Raw genomic sequence first — 27040 nt, forward strand, 5'->3', positions numbered from 1 at the left:
ATTGAGTTATTTGTAGTGAGGTGGATGGACCTAGAGTCTGTCATACAGAGTGAAGTAAGTCTGAAAGAGAAAAACAAATACCGTATGCTAACACATATATATGGAATCTAAAAAAAAAAAATGGTCATGAAGAACCTAGGGGTAAGACGGGAATAAAGATGCAGACCTATTAGAGAATGGACTTGAGGACATGGGGAGGGGGAAGGGTAAGCTGGGACAAAGTGAGAGAGTGGTAGTGTATATATGGACATATATACACTACCAAACGTAAAATAGATAGCTAGTGGGAAGCAGTCGCATAGCACAGGGAGATCAGCTCCGTGCTTTGTGACCACCTAGAAGGGTGGGATAGGGAGGGTGGGAAGGAGGGAGATGCAAGAGGGAAGAGATATGGGGATATATGTATATGTATAACTGATTCACTTTGTTATAAAGCAGAAACTAACACACCATTGTAAAGCAATAATACGCCAATAAAAACGTTAAAAAAAAACTATATAATATATACATTTATTACACTAAGAATAAATGCCCCACAAGAAAGTAACAGTTATCAATTCATGAATTATGCTTTTGTTTGTACTTGTAGTGGGTAAGTTATGTGTGTTTAGAGACACTGTTGTATAGTGGTTAAAAGCCTTGGTGCTGGCATCAAATTGGCCTACTAGCTCTACAACTGAGCTGTTATATAGGGCAAGTCACATAACTTCTCTGCACCAGTTTCTTCATGTGTAAAGAGGTAGTAATAAATAAGAGTGTTGATAATTAAATAAGATAGTCCATACATAGTGCCTAATATATGAGATGTGTTTTGGTTATCCGTTGCTGTATTGCAAACTACCTTAATGCTTAGTGGCCTAACTTTGCTCATGACACTGTGGATTATAAACTTTGGAAGGGCTCAGGTGGGTTCAGCTAATCCTCATGACGTCAGCTGGGGCAGCTAGGGCTAGAGGAGCCACATCCATGGTAGATTCTTTACTCAGCGTCTGGGGGCTCATTCTTCCTCGTCTTGTCTATCTCTCCGTAACTCTCTCTGTGTCTCTGTGTCTCTGTCTCTCTGCCTTTCTCTCAAAGAAAATCTTATCCTCCAGGCCTCTCCACATGGCTTGGGCTTATCATCTGGTGGCCTTGGAGTAGTGGCACTTCTTACGTGACGGTTAATCTCCAAGAGGCAGGAAGTGAAAGTTTTCAGGAAATTAAGAGTTATGCTTGGAACTGGCACAGCATCACTTTCTCTGAATTCTATTAATCAAAGAAGTCACAGAGCCTGCTCAGATTCAAGGGGGTGGAGAAATAGACGCTACCTCTTGATGGAGGTGGGCGAGGTCACACTGCAAAAGTGTACGTGGAATAGGAGATATTGTTGCAGCAGTCTTTGGAAAATACATTCTGCCACAGTAAATGTAGTGGCTAAAGAGCTTAGGCTCTGGAGCCAGACAGCCTGGGTTCAGATCCTGTCCTGAACCACTTAGCAGTCATGTAACTTCAGGCAAGCTATTTAGTCTCTCTATGCCTCAATTACATCATCTGTAAAATGAGAATAACAGTATCTATGTCATAATGTTGTTAGGAAGGTTAGATAAATTAACATTTGAAAACTGATTATAATATTACCTGGCATGTAGCAAGTGCTATATTAAAATAAAATAAAATAATATTTATCACCATTTCAAGGAATAGGTCTTACACTGACTATACATCATTATCAAATCAAAATATATTTTCCTTCTGCATTTAAATTTTGCAAGACTAAGAGTAAGTCATGCTCAACAATGGAAGGCCTAATTATCCATATTATATACATACACTAATAATATCGTGTTCGTAATTTTGATTATATAACATATAAAAAAAGAATAAGTTTTATTACACGATATGGACTATGTTATATAAACTAATTGTACACATGTATTGGTTGGTCTTGAGATCAGAAGTATAAAGAGTCATAATCAGTGAATTTCCTGATGGCTCTTCACAGCTCTGAATGAAATCAAACTACTGTCACAGGTATGGGTCTGTTTCACTTTTCTTGATTTTCAGAGATGACACTGTTAATGGTATTAGTCCCATAACAGCCGTGACCTTCCTAGGGTTGCCCGTAATGACCTGTTCCAGATATGTTTGATGTGGGTCAGGTAATATATCAGAAACTTTGAAAACCACAATTTAGGATGAGAAGCAGGAAACAATGGCGTTTCCTCTTTTCCCCTGAGAGACCAAGGCCTCAGGCCATCTTATGACTTAAACGTCTCACTTTAACCCATGTTGGCAAATGAGAAGCAGCACCACGGACTTGTAAAGCAGGGATATGCCTGCTAAACACTAGGACTTGTAATGGTCTTTCCTTCCATTCCAAAAAAGGATGTGGAGATATTCTTGTCATTCTAACCCTGGGCCAGTCCATGAGGGATTCCAAAAGGAGTCTTTGTGGGAAACTTGAGCAAATAAAACTGGATGGGGGTATGCTATTAAATTCCTTCCACTGAGGAAGGAACCATGAAACTTGCTGTAGTCTGATAATTTCTGGTTTCTTCATCTAAGTCAGTGGTTCTCTGACCTCCCTATTTAATATTACAGCTCACCACACACAGCATTCTCCAGCCCCTCTTCGACATTATTCTTCTCCAAAGCACTTTCATCACTGTATATTCTATATATTTTGCTTATCATCTGTCTCCTCCGAGCAGAATGCAAACCTCAAGAGGACAGGAATTTTTGTCTGTTTCATTCTGCACAACTAGCATAGTGCCTGGCACAGAATAGGTGCTCAAGAAGTATTTGTTGAATGAATTCAAACCATCTCTGTCCCCACTGATGCCTTTCACTTGCAGATGGAATTTAATTCGTTTGCTGCCCTCCACCCCTCTGCTTTGTACTTTCAGCTTTGTTTAATGAGTGGAGAGATTATCCAGATGAGCTCCAAGATGAGTCTGATCTTCGAGCCAGCTGACCTGGAGCAGGCCTCCCCCGCCACTGTGAGCAGGTCAGTCAGCTTGCAGGGACCCCCTGAGGGAGTGTGAGGCCTCACTAACCCTACGCAGGAGGGAAAGCTCTAAAAATCCATAAATGTGATTAAACTCCAGCAGATCACCTGCACTACTTGTTGTCAGATTTGTCGTAAAGTTAGTCCTCAATCCACAGTGCTGGTAGGAATCTAAAGTCAGGCAATCACTTTGGAAAAGAGATTGATATCATCTCCTAAAGTTGATCTTTCTTATGCCTCATGACCCAGCAATTCTGCTTGTAAGTATTGATATATACCCAAAGGAAACTTTTGCCCATGTACAATAGGAGACATGTACCAGAATTTTCAGAGTAGCATAATTTACAATAACAAACACTTAGAAACGACCCAAATGCCCATTAACAGGAGCGAATTAAAAAGTATAATAAGATCACAAATCGTAGTATTTGTATGTCATTCAAAATAAATGAACTGTACTGACAAGCAACTATATAAGATAAATCTTAGTAAAATTAAAGATAAAATCTTAACAATATTATGTATAAAAGTAAGCCTGTAATATTACATACAGCATAGTGTCCCCTTTTAAATTATTAAAAACAAGTAAATATATATATGCTATAAAACTCTATAAGAAGAAAAGAAATCAAAGCACAGGTGAGCATGAGATTCAAGATGCTGTATAACCTCAGGTGGGGAAAGCCACGGGCATAGGATAAGGGAGACTATATGGTTAGATGAAGGTTATTGTCAAGACCCTAGCTTCTGCCTCGGTATTGGGTTCATGGGCACTTAGTACATTATTGAAAACAATTAACTGAGAAAGGCCATGCATGGGCTAATGATGAGTGTGCCAAGGATAAGAATTAATCCAATAGTGTAACTTCAGTCCATAAAAAATAAAATAAAATAAAATCAGCCCACATTCCCAAAGGCAATGTAAGGGAAGAGAAAGACCCTATGGCAAGTTAGACCAACTTGGGCTCCCACCCTGGCCACACCACTTGCTAGCTGTGTGACCTCTTCTGAGTCACGTAGCCTCTCTGAGCTACAGTCTCCTCATGTCTAAAATGTATACCATAAAGCGGAATATTTAGAGATGAAGGCCATTAAGACTTAGCATAATGGCTGACACGCAGTAGGTGTTCAATAAATGGTAGCCAGTGTTAGTAACAAAGGAGGGAGTGCCTAGATACAACAGAATGGGGGAAAAAAGTGCTAAACAAAATGTTACATGTCAGTGCATGGTAATGTACTAACATTATGGTAATGATAATAGTAGCTTTCATTGATTAAGAGGTTTCTGTGTTCTAGGCCTTTCATTTAAGCATTACAACAACCTTATGAACTACATATTTTTTATATTCCTCAATTTACAGACAAGGACAGAGAAGTTCAGAGACGGTAAAGAAATTTGCCCAAGGTCACTCAATTAGTAAGGTCTGGGGCTGGGATTTGAATCCAGGTCTCTGATTCTCAAGACCCAACTCTCAGCACTGGTCTCCACCCTTTCCTGGCAAAATCTGTGCATCTTTCCTTTGGCTTGGAGCTGGTGAGGGTCTATGCCCCGACCCAAGCTCCAGCCTCTTACCTCACCATGACCTCCTACATTTACTTCACCCCTACGTGCTTGGGAGCCAGATGTGGACCGGGCTGGTCCTCTGTTTGTGCTTGCCAGGTGTGGGATGATCTACATGGAGCCCCATCAGCTAGGTTGGAAGCCCCTGAAGGATTCATACATGGACACCCTGCCTTCCAGTCTCACCGAGGAACACAAGGAATTGGTGAGATCCTCTGGTCCCTTTCCTTCCTGTCCCTCCCTGTCTCCCTACTCCTCATCTCAAAGGTCTTCTAGGATCATTTTCACATTCATAATTACAGAAGGCAAGAAGGAGCAGGAAATTCCCTGACTGTCCCTAATTATCTTGCTTCCTGGCTACCTGCCATTTTTCTGACTTTCACTCCATGTGGTGGGGATGGGGTGATGCAGTCAATTTCTCCTTTCTCTTCCACCTTCTCCATTACTTCTTGGCTCCCCAGTGGAGAATTCTGGTGCTTGAGAAACGTTCTATTTGATGACTGGAATGTCACCCCTTTCCCCTTGCCTACTAGGAGAAATGCCTCTGGAAGTTGCTCTAAAGATGGACCAGGTTAGGAAGACCCGTGTTCCTCTCTTCACTGCCACTTCCCGTCCCTGTAACCTAGACTCCATACCTTCTATATTTAGGGAGCCAGAACCAGTTAGAAATTCTCTTAGTGCAGCTACTAAGAGTGTCCATTTTCTTCTTCCCTTCCTAAAAGAGATGTGAATGTTCAGGTTACATTAGCACACACTCAGACAAGGGAAGTAGGAAGGGAGAACCAGTTATTATGGTGTTTCTGATTCCCTAGGAAAGTTTCCCACTGAAGAAGCCAAGAAGGATCCGAGGTGGATTCTCTTCCCACTGTGGAAACAGTCTGGGGAACTGTGTAGGACAGCCCCTCTCCTGTCACATTTACATACATGCACAATATATATGTAGCATGTTTATTTACATAGACACATATCCACATGCACAGTGAGAAACCAATCTACACATGCACAGGAAGCCTTCAGAAACTTCCCAGTATCCTTAGTACGGTCTAACTTCTTATCAGGCCTCTGAGACTGTGATCCCACCCAGCCTGCCTCTCCAACCTCACCTACCCTCTTCTCAGCCTCAGCTCATTATCTTCCAGCCCTTGGGTCTTGTTTCCATTCCTAGAAAACCCCAGGTTTTACTACCTCAAAGCTTTTGCATTTTTTGTTCCTCTTTCTGGAAATCTTGCCCCATTTATTCTCATAAGGGATGATTCACTTTTGTCATCCAGGTGTCAGCATAAAGGCCTCCTTCTCCAAGAAGTCTTCCCTGACCACCCTATTAAAAACTTCCTGTTATTTCCCATTGTAATACCTTTATTTGTTTCCTGCTAGTACATTCATGATTTGTAAATACTTTCATTTCCTTGCTTGTTTATTTATTTTTTGTTTGTCTTCCCTTCCCCTCAGACCACGAGGACAGGGACCTTGTCTATCTTGTTCATCATTTATCCTTAGCACCTACCACACTGCATTTAGTAGATGCACAATAAATTTTACTGACTGAAAACCACATATCTATGTACTCATATATAGTCATATATACATATAAAGACATCTAAACATTCATATATGCACACATATCTGTGTATAATCAGTATCTGTATATTTATTTAGTGATGACCTACCTACTTACAAAAAAATAACTTAAGATAATTTACAGCGAAAGTCACAAAGTATAACAAAAGTGAAAAAAACACTAAGAGGAGAAAGTGAGGCAAGTAATTTTTTAATATATTTTTTATTAGAGTATAGTTGCTCTACACTGCTGTAGGGCAAAGTGAGTCATCCATACATATACATATATGCCATCTTTTTTGGATTTCCTTCCCATTTATGTCACCACAGAGTGCTGAGTAGAGCTCCCTGTGCTATGTAGTAGGTTCTCATTAGTTGTTTTAAATTGGGTGGGGAGCAGAGCCAAGAGACAACAATTAACATACCCACCAATAAGTATGTACATACATACATACGGGGAATCACTGAAAATGAGCCTGAAATTCCCTGTGGCCACTTTCTACAGGAGACCTGCCTTATAAATGCCAGTCAGTCATTTGCAAATCAGTTGTTTAGAATTCCTAACATTTTTTTTTTATAGAAACAAAGGCAGATACTGTGGCTGGGACCTAAAACTATTTCATGCATCCTGTAGCTGACCCATAGTGGCTCCAAGCTTCAGCTTAGTGGAATGGGAGGCGTGGGGAATGGCCAGTGGGCTGCACAGTCCATTAAATAGGAAGCTGGGCGCATCTGTCTGGGTGCCTGTGGACTTTCCTCAGTACACCTAGACTCAAAAGTAATCAGCAGTCTTACCAACATTTCCAGCCTCCTCGAGGTGTACCAAGCTCTTGGTCTTAAACACACTTTTTAATAATGTCAAATCTCACTTTCTACTCTTAGGTCAATGACATGTTCATGTGGCTTATCCAGCCCTGTCTGGAATTTATTCAGCTTCAGTGTAAATTTGTGGTCCAAACATCTCCCATCCACCTTGCCTTCTCAATGATGAGACTGTACTCCTCTCTGCTAGGTAAGTACTACCCTACAGTTCTTAAGCCAAATGAGCGTATGGTGTGCCTTGGCCATTTCTTCTGCTCCCACCCCTATTATTCCTCCATGAGTTACAATGAGACCAGCATTTTGGTCTAGAACCAGCAAGTCTTTTGAGTGTAGATAGTAGAGTTTGGTGGAAAGAGTCCATATAGTTTGGCTTGATCTTACATTGACTTCCTGGGTATTCTTGTGCAAATTAGCCCATTCTTCCTCAGTATTAGATTCCTCATCCACACAATGGGAATAATAATTCCTGTTCCTCTTTACCTAACAGGGAGGGATATCCTGGAGGAAAATGAATTTAGATGACATATGTAAATGTATATCAGGAAAAAAAAGATTCTGAAAAGAATAAGATAGGAAGTTTTTCCATTTTAAGAAAACTTATATTACAAAAATCTGAATTCATAAAACACATAGATGCACTATAAAAAAACTGATCACATTAGTCTCCAGAACTAGGGAACTTCTCCAGGACATGGAGAACCATTGGTTTAAATGTCCTGGAGAAGTTCTCTATAACCATTTCACATAAATCAAATTTTACAGGATTCTATTGGAAATGACAAAAGATGTGTTAATTTGGAGAACTTTTATTGGATGCCATTTCTTTCTCAAGATAATACATAATTCAAACTGAAGGTGAATCTTCTTACAGCTTCTGCTACATGAACATATTTTCTCAGCCCATTTCTTCCAAAGGCATTATAGATGTAGATTAAAAAAAAAAGTAACATGGGAAACTTGAGTGGAGACTTTCTCTAGCTAAATATTATTTGATTTTCTAAAATTAAAATTACAGGCAATATTTTTAGAAGCACACTAATTCATACAATATCACATATTTGTATTTTTATTTGTAAATTTTACATACTTTCCCAAGCTCCTTTTACTATCCTTGTGTAGTATCTCCTCCAGGAAAGAAAGCACCAGCATGAGAAGTGAACTTATTGTCCACAGTCCTGAGTAACCTCATCTCTTGCCTTCCTGAATCTATAGCTATGAATCCTCTCAGGAGTGCTCAAATACACACAACTACTAAAAATGGGGGACTGGGTTTGAATGCACACATATTTGATTTTGGGGCTATAACTTTTTACTCTGTCAGTGTTAAAATGCAAGAACATGGTAGCTGTGATTAACAAGGACTTGAGATAAGGAACACCGAATACATTTTTAGCCTTTTATTTTGAAATAATTTTAGACTTAAAGAAAAATTGCTAAAAGAATGTAGAGTCACATATACCCTTTACCGAGATTTCTTTAATGTTAACATCTTATATAATGAAGGTACAATTATCATAATAAGGAAGTTAACATTGATACTATACTGTTAACTACACTTTATTTGAATTTCACATTTTTCCACAAATGTTCTTCTTCTGATCCAGGATCCAATTCAAGATGCCACGTTGTACTTAATTGTTGTTATCTCTTTGGTTGCCTACAAGCTATGACAGTTCTTCAGTCTTTCCTTATATTTCATAACCTTTTCACATGATGAAGACTGGCCAGTTATGTTATAGGATGCTTCTCAATTTAAGTTTGCCTCATATTTTCGCATAATTAGATTGAGATTGTGCTTATTAAAAAATTTAGGTATATTTGATTTACAATATTATATGTTTCAGGTGTAAAACGCAGTGATTCACAATTTTTAAAGATTATATTCCATTAAAGTTATTATAAAATACTGGCTATATTCCCTGTGTTGTACAATATATCCTTGTAACTTACTTGTTACATACATAGTAGTTGGTACTTCTTAATCTCCAAACATTGTCTTGCCCCTCCCCTGTCCCTCTTCCCGCTGGTAACTACTAGTTTGTTTTCTATATCTGTAAGTCCATTTCTTTTTTGTTATATCCACTAGTGTGTTGTAATTTTTAGATTCCACGTATAAGTGACAACATGCAATATTTGTCTTTTTCTGTCTGACTTATTTTACTAAGCATAATAACCTCCAAGCCCATCCATGTTCTTGCAAATGGCAAAATTTCATTCATTTTTATGGCTGAGTAGTCCATCTTCTTTAATGATTCATCTGTGGATGGACACTTAAGTTGCTTCCATATCTTGGCTATTGTAAATAATGCTGCTATGAACATTGGATGCATGTATCTTTTTGAATTAGTGTTTTTGTTTTTTCAGATATGTGCCCAGGAGTGGGATTGCTGGATCATATGACAACTCTATTTTTAGTTTTCTGAGGAACCTCCATACCGTTTTCCACAGTGGCTGCACCAATATACATACCTGCCAACAGTGTACGAGGGTTGCTTTTTCTCCACATCCTCACCAACATTAGATATTTGTGGTCTTTTTGATGATAACTATTCTGACAGATGTGAGGTGATACCTCATTATGGTTTTCATTTACATTTCTCTGATGATTAAAGATGTTGAACAGGGCTTCCCTGGTGGCGCAGTGGTTGAGAGTCCGCCTGCCGATGCAGGGGACACAGGTTCGTGCCCCGGTCCAGGAAGATCCCACATGCCATGGAGCAGCTGGGCCCGTAAGCCATGGCCGCTGAGCCTGCGCGTCTGGAGCCTGTGCGTCTGGAGCCTGTGCTCCGCAACGGGAGAGGCCACAACAGTGAGAGGCCCACGTACTGCAAAAAAAAAAAAAAGATGTTGAACATCTTTTCACGTGCCTGTTGGCCATCTGTATCTCTTCTTTGGAAAAATGTCTATTCAGATCTTCTGCCCATTTTTAATCAGGTTGTTTGTTTTTTTGTTGTTGATTTATATGACCTGCTTTTGTATTTTAGATATTAACCCCTTATCAGTCATATCATTTGCAAATATTTTCTCTGATTCAGTAGGTTGTCTTACCATTTTGTCCATGGTTTCCTTTGATATGCAAAAGTTTTTAAGTTTAATCAGGTCCCACTTGTTTAGTTTTGATTTTGTTTCCTTTGCCTTAGACAAATCAAAAAAATATTGCTACGATTTATGTCAGAGTGTTCTGCCTATGTTTTCTTCTAGGAGTTTTATGGTTTATGGTCTTACATTTAGGTCTTTAATCCATTTTGAGTTTATTTTTTGCATATGGTGTGAGAAAATGTTCTGATTTTATTCTTTTACATATAGCCGTCCTATTGTCCCAGCACCACTTACTGAAGAGACTGTCCTTTCTCCATTATATATTCTTGCCTCCTTTGTCATAGATTAATTGACCATAAGTGTATGGGTTTATTTCTGGCCTTCCTATTCTGTTCCATCGATCTATATTTCTGCTTTGGTACCAGCACCATACTGTCTTGATTACTGTAGCTTTGTAGTATAGTCTGAAGTCTGGGAGCATGATGCCTCCAGCTCTGTTCTTCTTTCTTAAGATTGCTTTGGCTATTAGGGGGTCTTATGTGTTTACATACAACTTTTAGAATTATTTGTTCTAGTTCTGTGAAAAATGCCTTTGATATTTTGATGAGGATTGCATTGAATCTGTAGATTACCTTGGGTAGCATGGTCATTTTAACAATATTAATTCTTCCAATCCATGAACACAATATATCTTTCCATCTGTTTGTGTCGTTTTCAGTTCTTCATCAGTGTCTCGTAGTTTTCCGAATATAGGTCTCTTACTTCCTTATTTAGATTTATTCCTAGATATTTTATTCTTTTTGATGCAATGTTAAATGGGATTCTTTCCTTAATTTCTCTTTATAATAGTTTGTTTTCAGTGTATAGAAGTGCAACCAACTTCTGCATATTAATTTTATTAATTTTGAATCCTGCAACTTTACTGAATTTACTGGTGAACTGTAGTAGTTTTTTGGTGATGCCTTTAGGATTTTCTATATATAGTATCATGTCATCTGCAAGCACTGACAACAAGAACAACAGCATCAACAACCAAAAGAACAAGTGTTGATGAGGATGTAGAGGAATTGGAACCCTTGTGCACTGTTGATGGAAATGTAAAATGGTACAGTTGCTATGGAAAATAGTTTGTCAGATTCTCAGAATTAAAAATAGAATTACCAGATGACTTAGCACTTCTGCTTCTGGTATATATACAAAGGAATTGAAAGTAGGGACATAAACAGATATTTGTACACCCATGTTCATAGCAGCATTATTCACAGAAGCCAAAGGTGGAAGCAACCCAAGTGTCCATCAACCAATGAATGGATAAATAGATCAAGTATATACATATGGTGAAATATTATTCAGCCTTAAAAAAGGAAGGAAATTCTGGGGAGTTCCCTAGTGGTCTAGTGGTTAGTGTTTGGTGCTTTCACTGCTGTGGCCTGGGTTCAATCCCTGGTTCAGGAACAGAGATTCCACAAGCCGCATGGTGCGGCCAACATAAAAAAAAAGAAATTCTGATACATGCGCCAACATGGATGAACCTTGAGGATATTATGCTAAGAGAAATAAGCCAGTCAGAAAAGACTATATGATTTTACCTCTAAGACATATCTAGGTTAGTCAAATTTATAAAGACAGAAAGTAGAATGTTGTTTGCCAGGCCGTTGGGGAGAGGGTAATGAATTAGTTTCAGCTTTGCAAGATGAAAATAGTGCTGGATATGAATAGTGGTGATGGTTGCACAACAACATGAATGTATTTAATAACACTGAACTTTAAAATGGTTAAGATGGTAATTTTTATGTTATGCATATCTTACCACAATAAAAAAATTTTTTTTAATGTATGTGGATAAAGGATCTGGCAGGTGATGCCATTCAACCAGTATCAATCCTCTTCCCAGGCCGCTCACGGACAAAACTGCCCAATTCATATCTATTGCACTCTGCAGCTTTTCCTGAGATTCCTTTTCTTGCTTTTAGATGAAATCAGGGAAATAGAAGAGAAGGAAAGTGAATTAGTTGAAAGCCTGACAAGCCAACAGATCTTCCTCTGGCTGCAAGGTCTCTTCCTTTTTGCCTTGGTGTGGACCGTGGCCGGCACCATCAACGCAGACAGCAGAAAGAAATTTGATCTGTTTTTCCGCAACCTCATCATGGGTATGGATAATAACAACCCAAGACCCAAAAGTGTCAAACTCACCAAAAACAACATCTTTCCAGAAAGAGGTAACTTAGTACCTGTTTGTTTTGTCTTACTGTAGTGGTTTGGAGCATATGTTCCAAACCCAACCAAAATGTGTGGCCCACGTGAGGCCTTTGCAAAAGTCAGGAAAGATTTTGTAGCTTGCCTGAGAGGGTTCACTTCTCCAGAGCTGGCCCATGTATGTAGAGATGGGTGACCCTGAAGTCAGGGTCTTATGGGTTATTTTAACTACTAATTTTTAATTTAGAAAAAGTCGATATAACTTTTTTTTTAATTACCCATAATCTCATCACTCTAACAGGCCCCAGGGAACAGCATGAGAAATATAGCCACTTTTTTTTCTTACGCCCTTCTAGTCCTGTTCTGTGTGTATACACATCATATCATGGTGATTATGGTATTAACATTTCCTTTAATTTTTTCATTGTAATCTAATATTAAAATATTTATAAGTTTGCTACATACATTATCTTCAGAATGATTACTTTAACGATGTATTAATATTCTTGTATGTGTGACATCATTCATAAAAAGATTGAAAGATGTTTGTTTTCTTTTAAGTAGCTTTTACTGCTTTTTTTCTTACCACCCAAGTAATACATTACATCAAATTTAGAAAATACAGAGAAAGGAATAGAAGAAAATAAGTATCAATGGTAATCCCACTATCCAGAAATAATCACTTTTTATATTTTTCCTTCCAGTGTTTTTCTGTATTTCTATAGCAAAAATGGGATCATATTATATACATTCCAAATAGTTTTACATTTTTTTAATTATGAAAAAGTATATGATGGGCCCATGAGGGAACTCCCTGGGGTGATGGTAATGTTGTATATGTTGAGAGAGATTTGGGTTACACAAATACATGCAATTCTCAAAACTCAGTGAATGAACACAAGACTTGTGCATTTCATTGTATGCAAATTTTTTAGCAAATGAAAAAACATAACTATTGAACAGTTAATGATATACATGCCAAAGTATTTATGAGGAAGTGTATATATTTTCTTTGAAATGTGTCAAAAAATAAGATGCCTTAATTGATGGAGAGAGGGATGAACAGGTATGTGATAAAACAAGTGAAAAACTAATGGTAAAATCTAGGAGATGGGTATACAAATGTTCACTGTACAAGGTTTTCAGTGTTTCTTTATGTTTGAAACTTTACATAATAATAAAAAAAAATGAATGAGCAAGTAGTTGCCGTTGTCCCCCTAAACACACACTTTCCCCAGCACACCTGGCACACTTCAAATATGTGATACATGGTTATCTGTCAGATGAACTGCATGGAGGCCTTGTACCAATCCCCTTGTTAGATGGTAGTACATCCATTCTTTTTTTTTTTTTTTTTTTGCGGTACACGGGCCTCTCACTGTTGTGGCCTGTCCCGCCGTGGAGCACAGGCTCTGAACGGGCAGGCTCAGCGGCCATGGCTCACGAGCCCAGCCACTCTGCAGCATGTGGGATCTTCCTGGACCGGGGCACGAACCCGTGTCCCCTGCATCGGCAGGCGGACTTTCAACCACTGCGCCACCAGGGAAGCCCCATTCTTTTTTTTCCCTCTGTTTTTTTAATTCAGAAGATTTTCTTTTTCTATTTTTTTTATTTTCATTTTTATTTTTATTTATTTATTATTTTTTTGCAGTATGCAGGCCTCTCACTGTTGTGGCCTCTCCCGCCGTGGAGCACAGGCTCCGGACGCACAGGCTCAGCGGCCATGGCTCACGGGCCTAGCCACTCCGCGGCATGTGGGATCTTCCCAGACCAGGGCACGAACCCGCGTCCCCTGCATCGGCAGGTGGACTCTCAACCACTGCACCACCAGGGAAAGCCTATGATACTTTTAATGTATTGTTCGATTTGGTTTGCTAATATTTTGTTGAGGATTTTTGCATCTATGTTCATCAGTGATGTTGGCCTGTAATTTTCTTTTTTTGTGATAACTTTGGTTTTGGTATCAGGGTGATGCAGGCCTCACAGAATCAGTTCAGAAGTGTTCCTGCCTCTGCAATTTTTTGGAATAGTTTGAGAAGGTACATGTTAACTCTCCTCTAAATGTTTGGTAGAATTCACCTGTGAAGCCCTCTGGTCCTGGACTTTTGTTTGTTGGGGGTTTTTAAATTACTGATTCAACTTTATTACTGGTAATTAGTCTGTTCATATTTTCTATTTCCTCAAGGTCCACTCTTGGGAGATTGTACCTTCCCAAGAATTTGACCATTTCTTCTGGGTTGTTCATTTCTTTGGCATATAGCTGTTCATAGTAGCTTCTTATGATCATTTGTATTTCTGTAGTGTCGGTTGTAATTTCCCCTCTTTCATTTCTGATTTTATTGATTTGGGCCTTCTCCCTTATTTTTCTTGATGAGTCTGGCTACAGGTTTATCAATTTTTTTTATCTTTTCAAAGAACCAGCTTTTCGTTTCATTGATCTTTTCTATTGTTTTTTAGTCTCTATTTCATTTATTTCTCCTCTGATCTTTATGATTTCTCTCCTTCTACTAACTTTGGGTTCACTTATTCTTCTTTCTCTAGTTCCTTTAGTTGTAAGGTTAGGTTGCTTATTTGAGATTTTTCTTGTTTCCTGAGGTAAGATTGTATTGCCATAAATTTCCCTCTTAGAACTGCTCTTGGGCTTCCCTGGTGGCGCAGTGGTTGAGAGTCCGCCTGCTGATGCAGGGGACACGGGTTCGTGCCCCAGTCTGGGAGGATCCCATATGCCGCGGAGCAGCTGGGCCCATGGGCCATGGCCGATGGGCCTGCGCGTCTGGAGCCTGTGCTCCGCAACGGGACAGGCCACAGGGGTGAGAGGCCCGTGTACCGCAAAAAAAAAAGAACTGCTCTTGCTGTATCCCATAGGTTTCGGATCATTGTTTTTTCATTTTCATTTGTGTCTGGGTATTTTTTTATTTCCTCTTTGATTTCTTCAGTAATCCATTGGTTGTTTAGCCTCCACGTATTTGTGATTTTTGCAGTTTTTTTCTTATAGTTGATTTCTAGCCTCATAGTTCTATGGTCGGAAAAGATACTTGATATGATTTAAATTTTCTTAAATTTACTGAGGCTTTTTTGTGGCCTAGCCTGTGATCTGTCCTGGAGAATGTTTCATGTGCACTTGAAATTATGTATATTCTGCTGCTTTCAGAAGGAATGCTCTATGTATATCAATTAAGTCCATGTGATCAAAGGTGTCATTTAAGACCAGTGTTTCCTTATTAATTTTCTGTCTAGATGATCTGTCTATTGATGTAAGTGGGGTGTTAAAGCCCCGCCCCCCACTATTATTGTGTTACTGTCAATTTCTTCTTTTCTGTCTGTTAATATTTGCCTTATATATTGAGGTGCTCCTATGTTGGATGCATATATGCTTACAATTGTTATATCGCTTCTTGGATTGATCCCTTGATCATTATATAGTATCCTTCTTTGTCTCTTGTAACAGACTTTATTTTAAAGTCTATTTTGTCTCATATAAGTATTGCTACTTTTGATTTCCATTTGCACAGAATACCTCTTTGCATCCCTTCACTATCAGTCTGTGTGTGTCTCTATATCTGAAGTGAGTCTCTTGTAGGCAGCATATATACAGGTCCTGTTTTTGTATCCATTCAGCCACTCTATCTATGTCTTTTGGTTGGAGCATTTAATCCATTTACATTTAAGGTAATTATTGATATTTATGTTCATATTGCCATTTTATTATTTTTCTTTTTTTCTCTTCTCTTAAGATTTGATGACTATCTTTAGTGTTATGTTCAGATCCCTTTTTCTTTTTTTTGTGTATGTCTAGTTTAGATTTTTGGTTTGTGGTTGTTACTATGAGGATTTTATATGGCAGTCTGTATATGTGTGTGTATTGGTGTGTGTGTGTATATAAGTTGCTGATCTCTTCATTTCAAATGCATTTTTAAAACCCTGCATTTGTACTCTCCTCCGCTCCCAATTACTATTTTTGATATCATATATTTACATCTAATTGTTTTCTGTATCTCTTAACTGCTTATTGTGGGTATAGATGATTTTACTACTTTTGACTTTTAACCTCCCTACTAGCTTTGTGTGTGGATGATTTCCTACCTTTACTGTAGGTTTGCCTTTACTGGTGACCTTTTTCATTTTGTAATTTTCTTGTTTCTAGTTGTGGCCTTTCCTTTTTCCTAGAGAAGTTCCTTTAACATTTGTTATAAAGCTCATTTCGTGGTGCTGAACTTTTTTAGCTTTTGCTTGTCTGTAAAGCTTTTGATCGCTCCATCAAATCTGAATGAGAGCCTTGCCAAGTAGAGTATTTTTGATTGTAGGTTTTTACCTTTCATCACTTTAAACATACTGTGCCACTCCCTTCTGGCCTGCAGAGTTTCTGCTGAAAAATCAGCTGATAGACTTATGCGAGTTCCCTTGTATGTTACTTGTTGCTTTTCCCTCACTGCTTTTAATATTCTCTCTTTATCTTTAATTTTTGTCTTTTTGTTTGTTTGTTTGTTTGTGGTACGCGGGCCTCTCACTGTTGTGGCCTCTCCTGTTGCGGAGCACAGGCTCCGGATGTGCAGGCTCAGCCGCCATGGCTCACGGGCCCAGCCGCTCCACGGCATGTGGGATCTTCCCGGACCAGGGCACGAACCCGCGTCCCCTGCATCGGCAGGCAGACTCTCAACCACTGCACCACCAGGGAAGCCCAGGTTCTTTTTTTTTAATAGATTTAATTAACTTATTTATTTATTTATTTTTGGCTGTGTTGGGTCTTTGTTGCTGCGCATAGGCTTTCTCTAGTTGTGGCGAGCGGGAACTACTCTTCATTGAGGTGCACAGGCTTCTCATTGCGATGGCTGCTCTTGTTGCGGAGCACGGGCTCTAGGCACGTAGGCTCTGGTAGTTGTGGCACGTGGGCTCCAGTAGTTTGGGCACGTGGGCTTCAGTAGTTGTGGCTTGCAGGCTCTAGAGCACAGGCTCAGTAGTTGTGGTGCACAGGTTTAGTTGCTCCACAGCATGTGGGATCTTCCTGGACCAGGGCTTGAACCCGTGTCCCCTGCATTGGCAGGTGGATTTTAACCACTGCACCATCAGGGAAGCCCTTTTCACAGGTTCTTATTGGCCTGTTGATGTTCTTTTTTGTAATGTTCTATCATAGTTTTATTTTTAACAGACTATGTCTAGATGTAGGTATTCTTTTGTTTATTTTTTCTAGAACATGATGAGTCCTTTCAGTCATCAAGGGAAAGTTTTAGTCTCTGGCTTCCATATCTATCATCTCATCTTTCCTTATTTTTGTGTTTTTGCCTTTTTTTATACCAATTATTCATTTTAATATGATTCACCCACAACTTCAATTATGCTTTTACTGCCTTGAGTGATTTTAATTCTGCTGTGTGTCTTTTGTTTCCTCACTATCCTTTCTTAGTGTATGATTAAAAGCACAGGCCATAGGGGTTTCGCTGGTGGTGCAGTTGTTGAGAGTCCACCTGCCGATGCAGGGGATGCGGGTTTGTGCCCCGGTCTGGGAGGATCCCACATGCCGCGGAGTGGCTGGGCCCGTGAGCCATGGCCGCTGAGCCTGCGCGTCCGGAGCCTGTGCTCCGTAACGGGAGAGGCCACAACAGTGAGAAGCCCACGTACCACAAAATAAATAAATAAATAAAAATAAAATAAAATAAAAGCACAGGCCATGAAGTCAAATTGTCAGAGCTTGAATCCTGGCTCCAGTATTTACTAGTTGGATGACTTTGAGCAAGTTCCCTAATGCCACTCAGTTTCCTCAATTATGAAATGAGGGCAATGATAATACTATGTATTCATGGTGTTCTTGTAAGAATTAAACAGGTTAACACATGTAAAAGCATTTAGAATAAAGCGTGGTACACAGGAAGTGTTAAATAAATATTAGCAACTTTTATTGCTGTCCTCCTCCTCATCATCTCTGTTAGCTCATTCATCTCCCTTTTTTAATCTCATTTTGCCTTTTCATCTAACCCTGTTTTCTCCTTATGGTTTTCTGTTCCTATTTCATGGAAAAATTATGTCTTTTTGCACCCTATTTAGGATATCAAACAGTTTTCTGAAATTTGGTTGTGAGTCCTGCATTAAACAAGGTTCAGAGGTATACTCTTCAAGTTTAATCTCCATGTTATATTCCTTTACATTGCAACATTTTTTCACAGGTTCCATGTGTGGTTGTCTGCTTCCCCATGCTTCAAGATCAATCTCTTCATGCTGTGTCAGCAAATTGGTACATGAAGTATCCTTGACCCCATTCTTGGTTCACTTTGTGACAACATCTTTCCTTTCCTTCTGTAGCTGAGCAGCTAATTATGTGCACAGCTTCCAAGTTCCCTACAGCATCTCCTGCCTACTGTAATGGGCTCGTCTCCTTCCTCCATGTCCTATTCAACTGATGCAGTATTAAAAAGGCCCCATAATTTCCAGCATGTACTGCAGACTAGTTTCTTCGTATACCTTCTTTGGCAACAACTACTCTACTTAAACGTAGGTTTGGTTCTGAAAAAGCTGTTTGTAAGAGCAAAATGACACCTTACAAGTGACCGATGTGAACATATCCATTGAAAGTTAAGCTTTACTTTTGTCTCCATGGTAATCATACATCTCTCTTTTTGCTGGTTTTCAAAACTCTCCACTACTTTTGGACATGATCAGGGTAAATGGTATTCATAAACCCCCTTAAAAAAAAAACCCAAATGCTGTAAACTCTAGAGTCAGGAACAATGGGATGGCCAAGATCCAAAGACCACATGTGATCAACTAATGCCATCTGTTGGAAGCAGGCTTTTTATTTGTTTCATCTGTGAACATTCTAAAAAAGGACATTTTTGATCTGAGGAGCGACTGTGGTTCTTTACCTTGGAAGACCATACCTCACTGAATTTAAAGTGCCACGACTATCTCCTTCCTCATTGTGGTCTGCGACCCTGCCACCCCTATCAGCTGTAGGAAGATGGCCTGGCAAGGCAAGGATGAGAAAAAAAGGAGACAGTTCTTCCAGTTCTCCCAGAGTAGTACCTGGCAGGGCAAAGCAACAGCTGCCTAATTTTCTATGTGCGATGTCACCTGCATCTCTGCATCTCTGCATCCAGGGGTGGGGGGAGGGGGGACTAGGAGTATACCCAGTGGGCCTGTTGCTCTTTCTCATGCAGTCTCCTGAGGTAAAATTTCTCAGTCCAGCTCATCTACTATTTAGTTAGAGGAGATTCTGCCTAGCTTCTTTTAGTCTTTGTTTTCAGTGACATTATTCCACTCCTTTCTCTTGTGCCTTCCTAAGTATTTTACAATAGGAAATTACAAAGCTCCTAGACAGAACCCATTTGAATCCAAAGATGTGTTTTAATTGCCAAGTGTGAATTCTTTCTAATATAACAGCTTTATTGAGGTACAATTTACATATCATAAAATTCACTCACTTAAGTGAGCAAATCAGTGGTTTTTAGCAAATTTGCCTAGTTGTGCAACTGTCTAATCCAATTTTAGAATATTGAACATTAGAACAAATTTAGAACATGGATCACCCCAGTAAGATCCTGCATGCCCATTTTCAGTGAATCCCTGTTCCCATCCTCAGCCCCAGGCAACCATTCATCTGCTGTCTATAGATTTGCCTTTTCTGGACATTTCAAATGCATGGAATCATGTAGTATGTGGCCTCTTGATCTGGCTTTGATTTTACTTTCTTATTACCATCTTAAAAAGCTTAAAATGTCTTTCTAGCCTTTCCACAGTGTTTAAAATTCTCATGGTGAGAGCTCCAGGGAGGCCTTCTCTGACCTCATGGGATGTTGTTTTCTGGGCTTTTCATGATCTAGGAGCCTGGGGGCACATGGATCTCTCAAATAAGTGCTGAAGGAACTGTGTTGGGGAATGCACACTAAGGAAAGCCAGCAGTCCTTTGGGGAATTCCCTCAAGGTTGGGTTAACATCATCTAACATTGATCTTTATTTGTCCAGAAGTGCTAAATTTCCCTTTATTCTTTTACTTTTTGTTTGTTTGTTTTTTCATTTTTTTAAAGTCTTTATTGAATTTGTTACAATATTTCTTCTGTTTTATGTTTTGGTTTTTTGGCCATGAGGCATGTGGGATCTTAGCTCCCTGACCAGGGATCGAACCCGTACCCCCTGCGTTTGAAGGTGAAGTCTTAACCACTGGCCTGCCAGGGAAGTCCCCCATTGTGTGTCTTTTGAAAACCCACTCACCTCTCTGTTGAAGTTTATCTTGTTCTCCCAAGTGAAGGCGAGGAAAACAGTTGGGACAGGGGGTGGTCCGAGGTGATAGAACTAATTTATCTTCCTGGATTTCTACTACTATTCTCCCCATTCTACCCCTGCACTTGCATCAGAGTTTGAGTAAAAATCACAGTGCAGAGCGAACAGGAGCACTACTCTGATGAGGACCAAACAGACCTAGAGCTAAATGTTCTCAAGTGCCTCTCTGTGTGCCCACAGCTATGCTAAATGTCTGACACATATATCTCATTCACCTTCCACAGGGATTCTCTAAGCTTTATATAAAATCAGGCCCATTTTACAGATATGCAAATGGTAACCTCGGCCAAGATCACACAGCAGTAAATCCACTTTTACTCAGTTGGACCTTTTCTCTTTGGCCGAAATGTTCCTGTATCAAGCCACAAATTAACTCTAGCTAATAACATCAGCAAGAGAAGGGGATAAATGCTTTTCTGAATCATGCTTTTTCTATCTCTTTTTTTATTATAAAAGCAATTTAATTCTATTAAATAAAAATGATCAAAAATATTTTTGTTCATACCACACTATCACAAGTATTTCAGTTTTCAAAATATCTTTCTCTATCTTGTCCATCTGCTTTCATCTCTTTATATAGTTGACATAATGGTATATATTCCCTTTTTTATTCTTCTATTTTATCTGTCATTGTTTCTTGAATGCATTTTTCTTTATTAATACTTAGATTTTGTAGCTATCATTTTAAAGTATTTAATAGATAATTTATTTTAAAACTTCATTTTTTAGTTTTCTATTTTACTTAAGTATTAATTGGGTATATATCTCCTTATCTTCCTCTTAGTTCTAGATAATGTGAATTCTCTTCTTAAGGTCACTTCATCTCTCTAGAACGTGTATCTACATCATTGCCCCTAGTTCTCTCTCTTTTTTTTTTAATAAATTTATTTTATTTATTTATTTATTTATTTTGGATCCGTTGGGTCTTTGTTGCTGCGCGCGGGCTTTCCCCAGTTGCAGCAAGCGGGGGCTACTCTTCGCTGCAGTGTGCAGGCCTCTCATTGCAGTAGTTTCTCTTGTGGCAGAGCACGGGCTCTAGGCGCGTGGGCTTCAGTAGTTGCAGCACGCAGGCTCAGTAGTTGTGGCTCGCAGGCTCTAGAGCGCAGGCTCAGTAGCTGTGGCGCACGGGCCTAGTTGCTTCGCAGCATGTGGGATCTTCCCAGACCAGGGCTCGAACCCGTGTCCCCTGCATTGGCTGGCGGATTCTTAACCACTGTGCCACAAGGGAAGTCCCTCTCTTTTTTTAACTGAAGTATAGTTGATTTACAATGCTTCAGGTGTACAGCAAACTGATTCAGTTTTATATATATATAAATATATTTATATAAACACACATTATATGCCTATGGCTATTCTTTTTCAGATTCTTTTCCATTACAGGTTTTTACAAGATATTGAATATAGTTCCTTGTGCTATACAGTAGGTCCTTGTTGTTTACCTATCTTAGATATAGTGGTATCTGTTAATCCCAAATTCTTAATTTAACCCTCCCCCCTCCTTTCCCCTTTGGTAACCATAAGTTTGTTTTCTATGTCTGTGCATCTATTTCTGTTTTGTAAATAATGTAATTATCATTTTAATGACTGCAAAGTATTCCATTCATTTTATAAGACATAATTTTGACTGGTCTTCTAATGTGGGACATGTAAATTATTTTCAAATTTTTGTTATCACAGATGGTGCTGTGTACTCATGTAGAGAGATTATTTTCATTATGAATTATTTCCTTATGATAAATTCCCAGAATGTGATTTCTGACTTGGACTAGAGACATTTTTGTAGCTCTGTAAGCATAGTGCCAGATTGCTTTCTAAAAGTGTTGTACCAGATTGACTTCTAGGTAGAGCTGCACAGTGACGTAGGATAATAGAAACTCTCTCCTATAATACATAATGATATGAACAATAACAACAGTTTAAGCCTAAAAATTTCCCAGTTACAGCCTGATTCTTTAAACATTGAGAGGTAGAGGATAAGGAGAGAAACAAAAGATCCTGCATGTTGTATCTCTCAACCCAGAACCCACAACCCCACTGTCCTTCTAAAAGTGATGCTGAGAGGAAAGGGGGTGAGTTGACAAAATTCTGAGAGTTCTCATTGGTAATCACCAGTGTGGAAAAAGCAGATGGCAGTGGTGACTGGGCAGCTGCAAAAAAAATGTCTAAGAGAAACCTTTGAGCATGAAACCCCTCCATAATTTGGTAGGACCTTATTAGGAGTGGGAGAAACTACCAGGGTTTGCATCTTCCAGAGCTCCATGCTGAGTGGGGGAAGTGAGCTGAATTTTTCAGGAGTGAATCATGTCTCTAACTGGGGTGGGAGTGGGATGGACCCATGGTTCTGGAAAATTGGCCAAATTTTAGAAAGAGAGTTCAAAGCCCAGGTTTCCTGGCAAGGGCAACTGAGTATTTCCTTTTACCCAACCCCTGTACCCTCAGGCTACAGAAGAGAAATCCACACACCAGTCCTTGAATTGTGGCCAAGAAAGTGAGGGAAATAAACTCACCCTAGATAATGGTGGGGAAAATGTCAAGATTTTACCTGATTATATCAGAGTAAGAACATCAGAAAGAAAGAGAGACAGAGGATGAGGATCTAAAAGAAAAACATGACCTAAGAAACATAAATTATTTGTGTTGCAAGAACTTAGTAATAATATAAATTTAATTTTTAAAATTTATAGATGAACAATGTGCTACTGGCAAAGGGATAGATATATAGATCAATAGAATAGAATTGAGGGTCCAGAAATAAGCCCCTCATATTTATAGTGACTTGATTTTTGACAAGGGTACCAAGATAATTTTATGGAAAAAGAATAATCCTTTCAACACATGGTGCTGGAATAAATGAATATATACATGTAAAATAATGAATCTGGGCCTCTACTTTACACCATAGTAAAAAATTAGCTCAAATGGATCAAAGATCTAAATTCAAAAGTTAAAATTATGAAAGCTTAGAAGAAAACATAGGTGCAAATGATCATGACCTTGGACAGGCAACAATGTCTTAGGACAACAAAAGCACAAGCAACAAAAGAAAAAATAGTTAAAGTGAACTTCATCAAAATTAAAAACTTTTGTGCTTCATAGGACAACATCAAGAAAGTGAAAAGACAACTCACAGAACGGGTGAGATTTCTTTTGCAAATCATATATCTGATAAGGGACTTGTATATAGAATGTATAAAGAAGTATTATAATTCAATGATAAAAAGATAAATAACACAATTTTTAAATGGGCAGAGTAACTGAATAAACATTTCTCCAAAGAAGATATATAAAGGGCCAACAAGCACATGACAAGAACTCAACATTACTAGCATTATTAGCCATCAGGAAAATGCAAATCAAAAACACGAGATACGGGGCTTCCTGGTGGCACAGTGGTTGAGAGTCTGCCTGCCAATGCAGGGGACACGGATTCAAGCCCTGGTCTGGGAGGATCCCACATGCTGCGGAGCAGCTGGGCCCGTGAGCCACAACTACTGAGCCTGCGCGTCTGGAGCCTGTGCTCCGCAACAAGAGAGGCTGCGACAGTGAGAGGCCCGTGCACTGCGATGAAGAGTGGCCCCCGCTCGCCGCAACTAGAGAAAGCCCACACACAGAAACGAAGACCCAACACAACCAAAAAAATAAATTAATTAATTAAAAAAAAAAAAAACCATGGGATACCAACTCACAACTGCAATGAGAATAATAAAAAAGATGGAAAACAACAAGTGTTGGTGAGAATGTGGGAAAATTGGAACCCTCACATGTTATAATGGAAATGTAAAATAGTACAGCAGCTTTGGAAAATAGCATTTGGCAGTTCCTCAAAAGTTAAACAAAAGAAAGTTAAACATAGAGTTACCATGTGACCAAGCAATTCCACTCCTAGATATATGCCCAAGAGAAATAAAAACAGATGTCCACACAAAGACTTGTACACAAATGTTCATAACAGCATAATTCATAATGACCAAAAAGTGGAAACAATCCAAATGCCCATCAACTGATGAATGAATAAATAAAATATAGTATATCCATACAATTAAACATTATTCAACAATAAAAAGAAATGAAGTAATAATACATGATACAATGTGGATAAACCTTAAAAACATTATGATGAGTAAAAGAAGCCAGTCACAAAAGAACATCTATTGGATGACTTCAATTATATGAAATGTCCAGAATAGTAAATCTATAAAGACAGAAAGTACATTAGTGGTTGCCTAGTGTTGTGGGCATGTGGGGAGATGAGGGACGAGAAGAGGATTTGGGAGGTGACAGCTAAGAGGTATGAGGTTTCTTTTTGGTGCAATTAAATGTTCTAAAATTGATTATGGTAATGACTGTACAACTCTGTGAATATTAGTATATTCATATATACATGTTTTTTAGTAAACGATTGAATTGTACAATTGAAATGGGTGAATTATATCATGTGTGAATTATATCTTAATAAATCTGTCATTTTAAAGTTTGTAGATGAGGTGATAAAACCGCAGAATCAGAGAAAAAGAGGGGTTGAGAAACCAAAGAAACAAATTGAGATCTAAACAATGCTATTAATGATCTAATAAATGAGAACCAGCAAGGAATAAAGCATACAAGTCTAGACAGCTAACAAATGGCTTAGAGGAAAGGTTTCAGATAACTACACTTGCTACAGAAGATGAAGTCTAAGAGCAATTATAAAGAATATGACTGATATGGAGACCAAACAGTGCTAATTCCTTTAGTGGGTAACCCAATAAATAGTGTAGACAACATATACTAACATATAAATGCAGAAATTTTTCCTGAAATGAAGAACTGCTTCTGTAAATTTTAAGAGTATGCTGTATTCCAAGAAAAACTGATCCAGAATAATTGACCAAAAGAAATAATATGATTAAATTATTGGACTTCCAGGATAAAAGAGATTCCATCCGCATCTGTGTAGGAAAGAAAAATCAATAAAAGTGGAAATATCTGATGGGCCTCAGACTTACACACAGCAACCTAGAATGCAAGAAAACACACTGGAACAATGGTCTGCAACATTCTGAAGGAAAGAAAATGTGACATAAGAATACCACTCTTGGGCTTCCCTGGTGGTGCAGTGGTTGAGAGTCTGCCTGCCGATGCAGGGGACACGGGTTCATGCCCCGGTCCGGGAAGATCCCACATGCCGCAGAGCGGCTGGGCCCGTGAGCCATGGCCGCTGAGCCTGCGCGTCCGGAGCCTGCGCTCCGCAACGGGAGAGGCCACAACAGTGAGAGGCCCGCGTACCACAAAAAAAAAAAAAAAAAAGTTTTCCTCACAAGAAAAAAAATTCTATGTATAGTGACAGATTTTATAAGAATAGAATCATTTGACATTACATGCATTATATATTATATATACAATCTTTATTAATATAATTTTATAATGTGATCAGTTCACTGTATATATAAATATTGAATCACTATATTCTATACCTGAAACTAATATAATGTTATTTGTCAGTTATACCTCAATTGAATAAAAAAAAAAAGAAACCACTTTTAGGAACCAGTATCTCTTGTAGTGAATAATGATTATCTGAAGTTTAGCAGGTCCTTCAGTTTCATTTTAGTCTCCTTTTCTTCTAATTTAAGTAAAATTAGATTTAATGTTTTTATTTTTAATAGTGTAATATATAAAAATATAATTATATTTTATGTTGTATTAATATAAATCATATATATATACATAGTGTATGATATATAATATCAAATGATCCTATTCTAATAAAATCCTTTCTTTCATCTACCTATACTTCCATCTTTAATATGTTTGTGTGTCTTGAGAGAGGACTGGAAGGGTTCCCATCAAAAGTTATCTCTAGGTGTGAGATTTGGAGCGATTTGTTTTCTTCCTTTTTTGTTCTTTTCAATACTTCCTCTTTATATTATTAAGAATAATTATTTGTATAATTAGCACCTATTATTTTTATACATATAATAAAGTTATTACCCTTTAAAAGGTGTTGTTCCAGGTTATACCATTACACAACTATGCCAGTACCGGTAGTTATACATTTCAGATGCCTATGGCTGAGGTAGTTAAATACCTCAAATATGAAATGTAAACCCCTGATGTACTAATAACCTATTCTATTTCTTTGGGTACAGGAAGCATCTATGATTTTTATTTCCTCAAGCAAGGTGGTGGACATTGGTACACATGGACAGAGTATATCACCAAAGAGGAGGAAAATATCCCAGCAAATGCAAAGGTAAAAGAGAGTTATTGGCCATGGAACTTTGGTAATGACCTGATATTCAGCAAAGTGGAGAGGTTAACAGCAGGTCTGTGTTAGCATTTTCAAGAACTTACTTTAGGAAAAGGTTCAAACATGAGCTGGACTGAGCCTTCAAAACATGGACTTTAGAATCAGAGAGTCCCAGATTCCTTACTCAGCCTTCACTCTCTCTGCCTCAATTTACTCAACTACACAATAGCAGAAAAAAATACCTAAAGGATGGCTGCAAGGATTGAAGACATTATACATGAATTTGTGGCACACACTGGGTGCTAGATTATGCTGCTGCTATTCTGGTTATTATCACTGTCTATAATGCCAGACGGTCATCAGTCCACCTCTCAGATACCTC

At 38.6% G+C, this 27040-nt stretch overlaps 1 protein-coding gene across 1 annotated transcript in view; it reads left to right on the forward strand.

The window, feature by feature from the left end:
• The window catches only part of DNAH3 (dynein axonemal heavy chain 3), a 198285-nt gene that overhangs the window by 108507 nt on the left and 62738 nt on the right, over nt 1–27040 (forward strand). Inside the window, exons 39-43 of the mRNA XM_033839481.2 lie at nt 2886–2986; nt 4647–4752; nt 6987–7116; nt 11939–12184; nt 26558–26661. Of these exons, the coding sequence (XP_033695372.1) occupies nt 2886–2986; nt 4647–4752; nt 6987–7116; nt 11939–12184; nt 26558–26661 (687 nt within the window). The remainder of the gene's footprint in view (nt 1–2885; nt 2987–4646; nt 4753–6986; nt 7117–11938; nt 12185–26557; nt 26662–27040) is intronic.

This window comes from Tursiops truncatus, chromosome 15 (genome assembly GCF_011762595.2).
Source record: "Tursiops truncatus isolate mTurTru1 chromosome 15, mTurTru1.mat.Y, whole genome shotgun sequence".
Classification (NCBI taxonomy): Eukaryota; Metazoa; Chordata; class Mammalia; order Artiodactyla; family Delphinidae; genus Tursiops; species Tursiops truncatus.